General features: G+C 36.0%; 1 protein-coding gene across 3 annotated transcripts in view; it reads right to left on the bottom strand.

Moving 5' to 3' along the window:
- The window catches only part of MMS22L (MMS22 like, DNA repair protein), a 94,222-nt gene that overhangs the window by 71,451 nt on the left and 7,328 nt on the right, over positions 1 to 15,443 (bottom strand). For all 3 annotated transcript variants that reach the window (XM_065834255.2, XM_071806723.1, XM_071806722.1), the window contains 6 exons: positions 13,922 to 14,047; positions 10,748 to 10,800; positions 7,737 to 7,824; positions 7,463 to 7,640; positions 4,986 to 5,079; positions 3,014 to 3,144 (listed from right to left, as the gene is read on the bottom strand). In XM_065834255.2, the coding sequence (XP_065690327.2) occupies positions 3,014 to 3,144; positions 4,986 to 5,079; positions 7,463 to 7,640; positions 7,737 to 7,824; positions 10,748 to 10,800; positions 13,922 to 14,047 (670 nt within the window). The remainder of the gene's footprint in view (positions 1 to 3,013; positions 3,145 to 4,985; positions 5,080 to 7,462; positions 7,641 to 7,736; positions 7,825 to 10,747; positions 10,801 to 13,921; positions 14,048 to 15,443) is intronic.

Raw genomic sequence — 15,443 nt, 5'->3', positions numbered from 1 at the left:
GAAGTGATAAAACCAGTGATAAAAGCTTTGCTTAAATAGCATAATTCAGCACATTTTATTTTCAGCAAGGACACAATGGCAGAAATGTAGAAAGAGGCAAGAAAAAGCAGCTCATACTCAGTTTATTCCTAAGCAATATGTAGTCCAAGATTGTATAACCAATCCGCACCCCTCCAAAGCAAACAGAGTGGAATGGGCACCTAGAGAAACTAATTACTCTACCTCACTGCAGAAGAAAGAACTATTGCTATCATTTCTTGAAAATAGAGAGAATATTGGGTGACTAGTTTAGTCAAATAACTCCTAGACACCTACACCTGACAAGACAAATCTTGAATTACGTCCTCGTGTTCTTCCTGATCCATTCACGCATAACTAGTCTTGAATCACATGGGTACTTAAAATAATTTCTGAATTTGGAAACATAGAGTAAATCAAAAATCAAAATACAAAATGCCAGAGACAGCAATAGCTGTGGGAAAGAGACATTACAGAAGCGGGAGTGAATTAGTAAAAACCACACTCAGAAGAACAAGGATATCACAAATAGTTTTAAATCTGTATAATATTCTAGACAGATACAGACTATTTATCATCCACCTTTAGAATAATACATTTACAACCGCTGTCTCGTGCAGGTCCAAATCAGGTTTAAATATTGAACACTTTATCATTAATATTAATTTATATGTATTTATAAGTGTGACACATACTTTGTTTCCCTCTCTCTGTAAAGAACCCTGCTTACCCTATGAAATTGACAGGTTAGACCCTAACAATCAATTTAAGAACATCACGAGATCAAGACTGAACTATTTAAAATAATTCTGTTATTCACATTCCACATAGGCTGTTTAGAGTTTTTCACATGCCTATGCTTCCTCGCATTCCTAGTTAAAGATCCATTATGGGAATCTGAATTAATCTTATGTAAATATTATCTTGAGAATAAACATCAGTGTGACTACTAAAGTCTATTGAAAAAATTATTTAGCTACTAATTTCCCAAAATTGAATCGCCTCAAAAATATTCTTGTTATGACTCAAAGAGTAAAACAGATCTGTCAGAAAGGGGCAGTCTACATATTACAGGTGCATTTTAACGCTGCAAGATTTTACAGAAGTATTAGGTACACAAACTGTCTTACAGGTGACAGTTTCAGGCCTTTTACATGGAATACGAGCTGTCGCAGCAACTACGTTTCTTCATCTACTACTTGCATCTACTGCTGTGCTTTTCTACAAGATCACAGGATCTCTTCTGCAGGTGTGCATTATCTATCCAGGATAGAGTTTGTCCAGCAGTATCAAAGCCAGAGACCATACAGATACTGGCTAGACTAACGATAACTGAGACATAGTTTTCTTCAGAGATGGTCTGGATGTCCTCTTGCAATATCCTGAGCTCAGTCTCTTGGTAAGAAGGGTTATAACCTCAAACTGTGGTACTTTCGGGGCAACAGAGCTCTGGTGCCAGAGATGTGCTGCTGAAAACAGAAAGAAGATATCCAAGGATATATATTCTCTGCCAAATGTATCTCAGAGCACAACGGGCTCAGTACACAATTCAAGTCAAGTGTCTTAATACCAGAGCTGCTCAAGAAATAGATCTGAAAATGAGAGTGTGTAGGATTAGTTTATGTCCTTCCTTCCAAGGATTCCCACACATGTTAAGAACTGCCCTTGTGAAATTTCTCAGCCAAAAGCAAAGGACATGTTCTAGGGATGAGCTGACAGTGTCATCTATTTCAGGTATGAAGTATGTTTTCAAAAATTTTGAGGGCTGTTATTTCCATTACTGGATTATAGCAATGAATGCATACTAGAGGAGGTGCCAACTGGAGATCCAGCTCAAGGCCAAGATCTGTTTCAGAAATTAATCTCAAATAGAACTAGGTCAACCTGTATAGCCCAAGCCCAGGGAGACCTGCAGAAAAAGCAGTAGCAAACCAATCTTTTCTCTTTGTAATGTGGCTCTGTGGAAGTAGGATGAATCTGTCATTTTAACATCGGATGTTTCAAAGCCTACAATCAAGCACAATGGTCAGATACTATTCGAATCCTCCTTTAAAAACATAACTCTCATCTCTTGCCTTTTGATGGGGAAGGAGATTACAGTATTATCTGATAATAGATCAAAACTGATTTTAAAAGGTAACAGAGTTCTCTACAGAAAGACAGTTTAAAAGAACAGTTATCAAACGCTACTACAGATGTTGCCTGCCTCCCACCCCCAAACCAGCAATATAAAATAAGGGGGATTCCATTTTTCATGTCTTTGTGCTAGGAAAACAAATTATACAGTGGTCACTGTCACTTATTCTCAGAGTTCAGTCCTGCACAAATGGATCACACATGCCCATCTAAAGCAGTTTTGACAACGACACAGAAGATTACGCAGCTCTTTTACTATCTGCTGTATGGAGCTATTATGACTTTCTAGCTTTGGAGCGCTCAAAACAAGTAAGAAAGCCACTGCAGCTATGAAAGGAAGGAAAAAGAAAAGAGAAGGACAAGTTCTCCCCTAACAAATATAAAAGCACTGTAACAGAAAGATGAGTTTGCAGAAATAGGAGCAGTGCAACAATAAACTGTAATATGACATTCTGTTACTGTCCAGTAAGCTTACTGCCAGGATTACAGTTATTCTCTTTTTGTTCCTGTTGAGAACGTTCGAAGAGATTTTTTGCATCTATAGCTCTAAACCTTTTAGACTGTGCCATGTTTGGCATTAAAGCTGGAACACTGAACTTAGGAAATGTGGCACTCACTACTGCTCTGTACATGGTGCATTTCAATATTACTCTCTCATTCAGCTGCCAGATGGTCATGAATAAATATAACACAATTTGAGCTCCTAACAAATAACACTCTTTAAAACATGGAGTTACAAAGCCATACATAACATTTAAAACTTAGCAGCAAGAAGTTTTCTATGCATTAGTGCAATATCTAACTCATGTGGTACCCAATACAAGCCTCTAACTGCCCATAACCTACATAAATAAGTTACCTTTATATACTTGTTGATGGATAAGCTTATTAAATCAGATATGAGATTTCCACAGTGTGTTTCAAACAAACTGATACTGGTTAAATTCTCTCCGGTTAGATTTATGAAATGGTTAGCATATACAACTTGTCCTAAAAAAAAGAGTAAAAAATAAAATTTACAAACTCATTTGGGAAAATTCATCCATTTCAAGTTGAAGGTAATCCCTTCATTAATACATTGAAGTCTGGTATTATTCTGGTTGACAGTAAAATAGTTTGGCATTTTACAGCCTCTAATTGGCATGGTTTTTGCAGTGGAATAAAGATTTATTCATCTGCACATGCAGATAAATCTTTGTCACATGCAAGTGCGCATGTTCTGAAATCATGACATGTTTTTCAGATATGTAAGTTGATGACAAACAATTCTGGAGAGGTCTAACACTTTCCTTTGGATGTGTTGAAGTAGAAAGCTGGCATGATCATATTCCAGCTTGAGCATTTGTAGACATTAACAGACATAAAATGGTGAAGTTAAGCGGCTTTAAGATCTTATTCCACAAGCTTTCCAACAGCACAACTCCCTTGACATCAGTGGAACATTAATATGTAGAATAAGCGTGTATTTTATTCTTGGAAATGGAGGGTGAAGCCCTGAACCCACTATCCTGCCATTGGTCTCAGCAGTGTGAAGTTTCCACTCTGTGTACTGTACAGAACAAGATGAGAACCTAAGAAATTCTGCAAGACACGCAAGAATAGAAGACAATATACACAGACATACTACTGCCTTGAGTAGTAAAGTCTGTTGTTAAAAAGCATGAGCTTTCTCTTACGAAGATGGATTATGGCATTATTACTCAGAACTTTATCTAGAAATAAATATAAAATTCTGAACAATAAATTACCTCCAACAGCTTTCTCATCCTTTCTCCAAAAGGCCCCAAAAAAGGAAGACAGGTTATCCCACAACTGATCACAAAAGAAACTTAGAATTCTAGAACAAACAGACAACCCACACATTGTCCAGTAGTAACACAGACATGCAGAAACAGTGAAGATGCATTAATCGGAGCAAGGCTGCACTGTGACAGCACTCTGAGAAGACAAAGTCTAACCCAAGAGCTCAGCTTCAGTACCAGTTACCTAGGCTAAATGTACAGTACATTCTTTCTAGACCTCAATGTTAGTCTAACAGTTGTAATTCCTATATGTAACTTATATTGATAACTTATAATAACAAGGGGAAAGTTTGGTTATAGTAACACAATGATTATAGAAGATACATTTTTGTGATTTATTTTGCTAGCATGGACATTAACAATAAACATAATTCTTATATAGCAAATAAAGTTCTCTTCTGTATTTTAATAATTCTTTAGCAAACTGGATTTGTTTGAAGTTGGGTTCTTCAATTGCATTCTACAACCTTTTTATCTAGCTTTTGTGAAGAACTTACTCTTCACAATCTACTTTCTTCCCTTTTAAAGCCTTTAAAACAAAACAAAAAGCAGGTACTGACTTGCCCTATTCTTACAAACTCCTCTGACTGAGGCTTCTTTTTCCCACTATTTTCTTAGTGTCACATACAGTTAACAATAAGAATTCTCTGTTCTGGTCCATCCTTGGATGATTTTCCTACATTGTTTTCATCAAATTGATGTTCACTTTTATGCATTCCGGATCCCTGCAAATGCATTTTTATTTGTGATGTCACAGAGCGTATTATTAAATATTTAGTATGTTGCAAGCATAAGTTGAGAACAAACTTTGTAATCTTAGTCAAGTTTTGATAGAACAAATTCCTAAAATTATTTCATTTAATTTGAGCTACATGAAGATTCACAAAGAACCTGCCTTCACCGTATCTGAATTTACCCAATTAGGTATAGCAGGGCTTAAATTCTACCAAAAGTAGTGAATGATTCTGGACAAATTAAGGTAACTCATATGTACAATAATAACTTCAAGAGAAAAACCTAGATACTTACTCATCATTTTTTCACCTACTACATGAAGAATTTCCAATACTAGCCAATGAATATCCAAGTGAAGGTGTAGTAAATGCCATGATGGGGGAAAGACCTGTGAGTAGAAATACACACATTTATATAACATTTCTTTAGCAAATTCTGGATACCGTATTAAGACACATGAAGATGGGCATACACCTTGCCTGCAGTGAACATTATGGATATCTACGATCAAATACACTAACATACAAACACGTCATTCAGTTAAAGAAAAAAAGTGAAAATAAACAGAAAACCTTTGTGACAATTAATTTGGTCTGTAGAGGATGTTTGTGAAGTCTTTAATCTGACCTAAATTACAGTTTAAAGACAATGCCTTGATTCAAGCTTGACAGAATGTGACGGATGCACTGGACTCCCACTCCCAAGCCAAACCAGTAGCAGTTTGGTCCAGGCTCCAGAGGTAAAGGCCTGAGCCATAGCCAGGCCAAGAACTCCTTCTGGGAAACCCACAAGGAAGCAGAACAGCAACTGAACACCAATAAGTTGTGGGTGCAAGGAGTCTCATGCAGACCTTTCCCCACAGTATGTAATTTGACTATGAGTCAACCACTTTATTCTATAAATATGACACCCTGGGTGAGCCCACTTTGAGGCCCCTCTACTAAGTAAGTGGGCTGTATGGCAATAGTTTTATTACTCACAAGTCAGTGGAGGAGTCAAATTTAAGTTTAATATTAATCATTTAGCTTAAGTGAATGCACAATAAATATAATACATAATTTAGAAGTATAAGGTTGCATGATTTTTAATATACTCTCTGCTTCATTTTACTTAGTAAGCTGCATTTCCTGAAGTCTTAAGCTGTGAAGTTCTGCTCATATTTACCAAAAGCAACTACAAGCTACACTGAACACTCACAAGATAACGTCTAGTTTACACTTTGCTGGGAAGAATGGAAATGACTGGGGAAAAACTAGTGATTACAAGGCTAAAATGAAGACATTACAGACATCTGTGAAACGGGGCCTGTTTTGCACTTCATTAAGAAGAAAAAGATTTATTCAGACAAAGCAGTACCTGCAAGGCTATGGACCATAAGCAGTGTCTACAGCTGAACTAAACAAAAGCACATACAAGATTAGTGAAAAAGATCCAATGAGAAGCAAGACGACCCCAAAGTGATACTGTGCTATTGGACCGAATCACTGTATGAATGGTTTGTAAAGATATAAAAGTCTATGGTTTTCTAAACTCAGGTTGGACCTCTGCACAGGTATCCAGCTTGAGACAGCCTTCCTGCTATTCTATGCCATTAATTTTTGTTTGTTTTTTTTTTTTTCCTGAGAATTTTGTTCCCTGAAAGTCTCGTCTGTGAACAGGTACAGGCTTTGCCTGAAAGTTTGGCTCCAGAGTTCTAAAATATAGACTGCGGAATGAACAGTTATCAGGGAGGGAACGACTGAAAGTTTGCACCACGAATGGTTATCAGGGAGAGAAGATGCCTGAAAGCTTGCTCCACAAATGGGCATCAGGCTCCTGAAGAGAAGGCAACCAGCGCTCAGCTTGGCATATTTCCTCCATGCAGTAAATAAGTGAACCTGTCACAGAACTTTTTCAAGTCACTCTTTGAGAAATCTAAACATTTTTTCTGCAGCACGCAGAATCTTAAATCACTCCCCTGTGACAGATTACAACACCTTTAGTTTTATTTTCCTTTCCAGAGGAGGATTAGGTAGCACACAAACTGCTAAAGTATAGTGTGCTGTTAAAGATTTCCAAAATTTCAAGTTTCATTAAAGTCTACTTGAAACAACTGTTTCTTTCATCAGCATAACGGTGGACCCACTGACAAGCTAAAGGAACAGAAAGATTCAAAATGCTCTCAGTGGATCATTCCTCTCCAGATACTAGCTTACACATTTAGAAAGAAAAAAGTAATTTTAGTCTCAAAAGATATGAAGGTATTAGTTACTATATGTATGCACAAATGTTAATGTTGTATACTACACTAGTGTTTAATGTTGCAGTACCAACTTTCATGTCTGTGCTTTTCTTCTTTATACGCATGGTCTTTTCCTATTTTGAGTCAGATTTCAGAATGTATTTTTTAAAAAGTGCCCCTCCTATCAAGATGCTCAGAATTCTAACCATTACTAAGGACAAACACTGAGGAATTTTTAAATGCACTATGTTAATTCAAGCCTATTTATTTATCTGTAATTGGTATTATCAATTTCACAGTGCAGGAAGAATTCTAAAAGCTATAAAACATAAAAATAAGTAGATAGATAAAAGCAACAGAAAATCCAGAGCTTATTAGCTGTGTTTACCAAGTATGGGATAGCACTTAGTTAATAAAGGAAAAAGAACCCACCAAAACATAAATAAAAACTTCAATTTCAGCCTGAAGAAAGATTAATTCTTATTAAGCAAAAATTTATCAAGTTGAATACGCAGTGTTATACAAAAAAGAAATTATAAAGGACATCCACCTTTGCCTGATGTTGAATAGTAAATGCTGCCAGGACACTACTAGGGAGTTCACAAAGGCGACCAATGTGCATGGTCAAAGCATAGAGCTCTTCCACCAACATTGATGGTAACTGCGCTTCTAGTTCTTCATATGGATGGAGCATTCCATCGTTTTCCAGTTTAGGGGGTTCCAGATACCTGAACACACATACACAGACACACAATCAGAAAATGGATAAGAAGCAGCTACACAAAGCTCAGTACATAAATTAGTAAATTGTGTGTATATCTCACCTGAAGATAAAAACTTTCACATAATGCAAAAACTCAATGCATTGACGCCTGATGCTCTCCGCTTCAGAGTGCAAGTTTGTAGCTTGACCTGAGGTAAAAAAGAGATCAATAGCTTAAAGCAGATGTGCTTGCACTGTGATTCATGTGATATATGCATTCTCCACCACAATCAAGCCAGACCACTAGGAAGCCACCCTCTTTTCTGAGGAAAACTGGGGAGATGGCTGATGGCAAACATCCGCTTCTAAATGTCATCTTGCCAGAGGGATCCATTCTTTATCTTATCTCAGTCACATATGCAGATATAGAGAGAAAAGACATCCAATCCCTCAGGAAAGGCAGTAGAGGCAAGCAATTGGTGCTAGAAGAAATCACTTAGCCCTACTGCCCTGTCTGCTTCCAAGACACCTTCAGAAAAGACACATGTAAAACGATTTGTCAGCATCCTTTGCTCTTGGGGGATTTAAGCAGGTGGACTTATTTGCAAACATGCTTTGTAACTTCTCTTCTTAGGAAGCATCACATTGTTGCACTGTGCCTTAATATGTGTAATACCATCCATTCAGAACCTGGTAGTCTGCCTTTCACTTGCAGTTCTGTATTCTTTCAGCCACTCATTGTAGCTATGTGTCTCCTTTTCTTTGCTCTCTGAAGATGTAGTTCTCATGGTGTTACCCTCCTTATCTTGCACCTGCAAGCTCAAACGCCATCATTATGGCAGCCATTCACTGGAAGCTATTGCCATTGGTGTGAGAATCACTCAATTTTTCCCACACATTGCCTTGTAGCTTTCAATTTATATTAGAGAAAAATGAAACTTAGTGCATAACAAAACAAAAACATTCAAATACCCAATAACTACTTACCACTGATATAAATACACAAATGCTTAGCAACCATTCAGCCTGCAACACTTGTACCTGATTAAAGATATGCCATTGTTAGGAGCATCATAAATGAGAACAGCAAATGAGCAGGTAGAGCTGGCCCCAGTCCAAGTGTATTACACCACAGGAAACATGGAGCGAAAACTCTGTCACCTGCTGCACAGGACTGCACACCCAGGAAAAGGCAGTCGCCTTTGCTCCTCTCCCCAGCTGGCCACTGGAGAATCTTCCCCTTCCCTCTCTTGCTCTTTCTGTTCCTTTTGTTTCCCCCATCCCTTCCAGGTAACCTTAAAGTTCACGTATGCCACTTGTTATGGGCCCCACAAATGAAGTTTTATGCATGTAAGCATCTCTCAACATCTTTGAGCAACAACACTCACTGAGTGAACCAAATCAGCTGGTACAAGTACTGCCATATTCCAGTGTACAGGCTCCTCCCAACACACTAGAACCCATAGGATCTGCCATGGTAGTGAACCATAGGTTTAGAGGCTCATATTACACTGTTCTAATGCTATTGGATAGATATTACTACTGCTTTGTATCAATTACAAATAATTTATCCCAAGTTCTGTTTAAGCAAAATTTTATATTACAGTATTTCACTACAAAATCTTTTGCATACTATCATAAATCATTCATAAATTAATAAGTAGAACAAAACAGGAACAGTAGAGTGTTAAGAACACATCAGGCATTTTCTCAAAAACAAAAAGGTCAAAATGAAACAGAATAAAAAAAAGATTTTCTATGGCTTCCACATTACAGTTCTCAGTACCAAGTCTCCAAAGCTCATTGAGACTGACAGGAAATTAAATGAACTGTACAATACTGATATCTGTATAAACATATACGAAGATTTACTGACCTAAAAACTCTAAACAAGGGTTTTAAACAGAGGCAATAGCGTGTTTATATATCATATCAATAATACCTAACATCACACTGCCTGATCATTTCAAATATTTTAATCCTCATGACACTCCTCTGCTATTAGTCTACTTGTATTAAGGGACAACCAAGTCACAGATCTATCGGTGACTTGCTCTAAATCACAAAGAAAGATGGGTACAAGGCATAAAATTCAACAGTTTATTTTTCTAGCTTATTTGACAAGAGGAAGAACAAGATACAAAGAGAATCAAGTAGGTGCTTTAATTTGAGGGAAAAAAGTAGTACAGAACAGTTTCTTGGTGTCTAGCGACCATGTAAAAGTTCAAATGTAATTTAAAATAAAGCTATTTCCACTTACACATTAAATGCCAGCAAAATTAGATGTTTAAGATACAATCAACAAAAGCATATGAAAAAAGCCTGATGATCAATTCATACTAATGATTTAAATGGCAGAGCATGACAATATCAAACCAAAATAATAATGTGTAAAAATATTCACTTATACTCTCAGAATGCTAACAATTTATCTGTAATGAGAAGATACTACAGACAGTTGATTTGAGTAATTACTGAACTTCTCAACCTGCTAAGTAATTCAGCCTTCAGACTTTCGACAAGCCCAAGGCTGCAATAATCCTTCAGAAACATACTGCTTCTCATGCCTTAGTATTTAATTGAAACAAAGCATTTTGTAGTGATCCCATTTTATCGATCCTGCTGCAAAGATAAACTAAGTTTGTAAATAATTCTAAACTAAGCACATATAACCAACTTGTTTAAATGTAAACCAAGAGAACAGTGAAAAAATTCTCAACCCACTACCTTTGTATCTAAAATAGTTATTAGGAGTTTTGATGCAACTTCCTATTTTTTATTTAATAAGTTAATAGTTTTGCTAAATTTTGCCTCAGGGGTGACATCTTATATCAAATTATTGTGAAATTCACCGCTAAGGTCAGTAAGGTCAGGATTGTCCTGTGCACCAGATCTGGTTCCAAACTGACTCACATTTCTGTTATCTATTTTCACACTACCCTACATGACTTGGTTACCTGCATTTGTACCCTTAATGCAGGATTACGCTGGTTATATGTTGTTCCTCAGCACATTCCATGAACTCTTGGTCAAGAGTCAAAGCACCAGTGTGTGGTCTGTGATAATATTCTCCTATAATGAAAAGGCAGTAAGATACCTATCCCAATGTGAAATTACATGTGTTAAACTTACCAAAATCAGATGAACCCATTTGTACTAGGTCTTCCAGTCTGTATATCTGTTGCCTAATTGAAGAAATACAAAGATCTATGGTATTTATACAGGTAAAAGTTGTTTAACTACATTTTAGTAAGGTCTAGATAGAACAAAGAGAGGTAAAGGGTGCTCCTTCCTTTGTATATCTGAACAAAGCTTACAGAAACATGACTTAGGAAAGAGTATTAACAGAAGGCAACAGATACACCCAAGTGTGAAGGGATGAAGGACAGAATTTTTGCTTGCTTTTAAAACATTAAACAACAAATACAAAATTAGTTAGATGTCAGGAGAGGAAAGAAAAACACACAAACCCTGAAAGCAATCTTTCCATAAGCATAACTCAGCTTCATATCTGACCACAGAATAGACCTGTAAGTTAGTCCTCATGGCATACACTCTGCATACACGAAGTTGATTCATTTGTGAATGAGTGCTAGCAAATTTTGTCAGCAGCTTTTCCCACGTCCTGCTTAGGGCGGTCTGCTGCTTAACTTGAGCACAAGAGATAAACATCAATAAATATAGTAAAATAAAAGGAGAAGGTGCCTCTAGAAAACTTAAAACTCAGTTCAGTTTTGAGGGGGAGAGAGAGCATTTCTAAAGCAGCTGCTAACTGCCACTGCAAATGAAAATTTTAAAAAGCTGTAACACAGGTAAGTACTCAGCCATATTCTGCAACAACTGTTCTTGTCAAGTGGTCTTCAAGTGTAGTCTCCACAGAGAAATGTGGTACCAAACTGAACACATGAAAAGCACAACTGTGTAAGACAGACACAAAGAAAATGCTGCATAAATAAAGGAAGGAGCTCTCTGCCTCATTTCATATCCAGTCAAAGCAGCAACTACTAAAGGACTTAAAAACAGGATACTTGGATCAGACCCAGATCAAATTTCTTACAAAACAGAACCGAAAAAAAAAAAAAAAAAAAAGAGGAAATGCCCATAGGATCCAAAAACCCAGGTTGTAACCTGAATACTGAAGGGCAGGCACACATTCAAATTATCTCCCTTACCTCTTCCTTCCTCAGATAGAGTCATGTCAGCTACCCAAAATTACCTTCAGATATTTAGGTGGGTTGTGGTGTTTCTTTGTTTTGTTTTGAAAACAAAGGTGAATTTCCGCATTATTTTTTCAAGTACTTCAACCATGTAGAAAGGAAGGAAGTCTAAAGCAGGAGGTGTTTATGAAAGAGGGCTGTTGAGGCTGAAGGTTAGAGAGTGTCAGAAAAAAAGCCACACAGAAAAGAAAAATGAAAAAGCCTCTTCACTGGAGTGACAAAAGACAAAATATAGTGAGGTGATAAAATAAAAGCACAAACTGGACATGAGAAGCACAACAAAGATATTATCAGTTAAATAAGACATTTTAATTTCAATTTTAAATGAATTTCAGCTTCAAAGACTGATCCTCATGGTTGTTAATCATTAAACCACTTGATTTGCAAATAAATATTTTGACAGTTAAACTGCTTATTAATTAATCAAAGGTATATTGTTTTAATATACCCAATTAAATTGTTGCATAGCTCTTACTGACTCGCATATCTTCAATCTTTAAAAAAACCAAACAGTTAAGAATTAATTTACTCTACAATTAAAGTTTTTAACTTGCTGTTCTGCTACATAATATTATTCATTACAATATTTTAAAATTTAAATAACATTTTTTACAGATACATCAAAAATTCTAGTTTTCTACAAGCATATATTTAAACATGGATACTATCTGTACTTTACAAACTGAACTATTTACAGCCACCTTGTCCTCAAGAATCATTATAACTTGTACTTAACACGTGATTTCTATAATGGAAAAAGGAGCTTTCCTACTTTCAGTTGTCAACTGGTCTATAAATGAAAGCAATCCATTTTATGACTGAGAGAATATCTTTGCAGAGGGACTTGTCACACCAAAAGACAGCTTAGCAACCAAACTCTGAGAGCCAAGAGTTAGCTGAAATCCATTATCCCTAACAGTTCAGTAGGTTTTAAAATATATATAGCTTGAATAACTTAAAAACCATAGTACTATATATTATGCCTTATGTTTATCTCTAACACAACTACAGTGCAGTTTAGATTATAGAAAAAAAAGGATTTAATTCAAGAGATCAACTACATCATTGTCTCACTGCCCAGTGCTTTAATGGTAAGGAACAGTTAACAAAGAGAACAGACTAAATGCTGAAAGGAATACAATGTTTCTTTTAACCAAGTTCTCCTATCTCCTTCATAATCAGATTTTTTTTTTCAATCATAGTGAAGTCAAAGCTTGCATCAAACAAGCAAAGCTAAATAATACTGGTTTTAATACACCTCCTGTCATCTATGTCATCATGTTTCAATAAGCCAGACGCTATTAATGTTGTTTCACATCACGCCCTTGGTCATACCCTAAAGGGATGGAGAAATCCGCTACAATCAAAGGAATGATGGAATATATCACATGTATTTGTGGAATCATACAAAAGCTCTTCTCCCATTCACTCTCTGTATGTGCTGTACATCCTGAGGATTATCAGTAGCAAAGAGGATTATCAGTGATCTGTGTATTTGCATTGACCAGATTAAACATCTACACTGAATTTGTCAAACACTGAGTAACTGTATCTGAAGAGATTGCTGAAGCTACCCTAATCCAAACAATTGAAGAAAGTACTACATACAGCATTTAAAGCATTTGATTTTTAACCTGCACTTTTCTATATGCACAAAAAAAAAAGTCGCAATCTTCAAAAGGCAACCTTAATTATATGGGTAGCACAATCTCATTCAAGGAAATCTTATATAGTTTATTAATATATTCTGAACCTAGAGCCTCCGAAATTTATCACAACACTGTTAAAAACTATATTTATCAAGTTTTATCTAGTGATTGCTAAGATCTGCACCACACTGCTTAGAAACTTAAGTTGTATAATATAAAAAAATCTGTGACACAAAATTTACTTTTTTCCATAATTCTGTCTGCATCTTATCCATCACTTACTGCAGTTTTAGATAGACAATATAATCTTTTTGGATGCATTGCATAGCTCGCAGTCTTTTATGATTTTACTATCAAAAACTTGAGAAGTTTGTTACATTCTTGATGTGGGTATAATTGCAGCAATGGATTAATTATAAAATACAGTAATGTTATCATACCTTAGTAATCCAAAGAGAAATTCACAGGATTCAACTAACGCCATTTCAGTAACCCACTGAAAGCCAAACATTTCCACTACATCATCTTCATAGTCATTCGGAGAAGGATCTAGTCTCAGCAAAACCCTGTAAAATAGAGCCAACAATATTCATTCATTCCCCAGTTATAAACTTATAGAATACAGTATCTACAGTTGCCTTATGTATCACTAATATTTTATCAACATATCAGTAACATGTGTACTATAGATAGGAAGGAGTAGCACTGCTCTCAAAAGACAGAAGGTTTTACCTTTTATAGCAGTGTATAGTACATAAAATACATCAACTCTTAACTTCATGAGCATAAAAACATTAGATAGTCACAGGGCACATTATATTTTAGAAACAAATAATAATCAACCACCTTGCAGCATCTTCATCCTTACAATGAGGCTGAGACATAACATACAGACTGTCCTCAACAGAAGAGGCTGCTACATTCAATAATATGCTCCACCGCAAGTGTATGTTTGGCATCTGGCTCAGGGTACATTACATGCCTAATAATTAATGCTAGAACCTAAACTGGCTCCTTTAGATATATTTAATAATAATTATATAGATCACATAGATAAAAGCACACTTTTACGTAGGTAAACTGATGAAGGTCACAAAACTATGACTTTATAATAACTTTGACTAACACTAGCTTATGACTACCCTTTGCTCTGGCTAAAAGAAAAAAAAAAATCAGAAATTCTGTATTACACAAAGTGGAGAAAAATCAGACATCTGTACAGATTTTTAAAATATTACTAATTGTGCAAATATAAAAATATTTCATTAATGTGCTTTAAAAAAAAAAATCACAGCAAGCTGTATAATAATAAAGACATCAAAACAAATTATTTCAGAATTTTCCCAAAGACTTTAACAAAATACTTCAGCATAGATGAAGCTGAATTCACTAAGGAATTAGAAATATTGGTATTTCTAAAAATAAAAAAAAACGTACTGGACAAGCATTAGTTTTCATTATATTACACACCAAATTCATGTTCTTTTGAACTATACACTACTAACAATTCAGTTCTCAGAGGCAAAAAGAGCATCTGCTGAACAATTGGCTCAATCTCCCACAACATCTGTAGTTCACCTGGTAACTGACTAAATATTGGTCTCTTTTGAAGCCTTTAGCAATTAAATCCAGTTCTAGATAATGAAGACAAAGGAGTCCCTGCATGCAGGCGTTTTCAATAATTTAGAATCCAAGTAGACAAGGCGAACAAACGACAGGAGAACAGTATAATCATGGCTGTAGCGATCTGGGAAACCGGCATACATGTAACAATTAACATCGTGCAGTTCAATATTGAATATTCTCACCTAAAATCAAACCCCCTTGAGGTATAAAACAAACTTCTTCATCCTTCAGCATTACCCACCAAGTGTTGCCAGGTCCTTCCGCGAAAACAATCCCACAAATGGGTTTGTCTTTGCCTGAGGCAGGGGTAACCCAGACTGCCTTTCCTAACATATT

This window comes from Patagioenas fasciata, chromosome 3 (genome assembly GCF_037038585.1).
Source record: "Patagioenas fasciata isolate bPatFas1 chromosome 3, bPatFas1.hap1, whole genome shotgun sequence".
Lineage (NCBI taxonomy): Eukaryota > Metazoa > Chordata > Aves > Columbiformes > Columbidae > Patagioenas > Patagioenas fasciata.
This window is presented reverse-complemented; position numbering and strand designations above follow the sequence as displayed.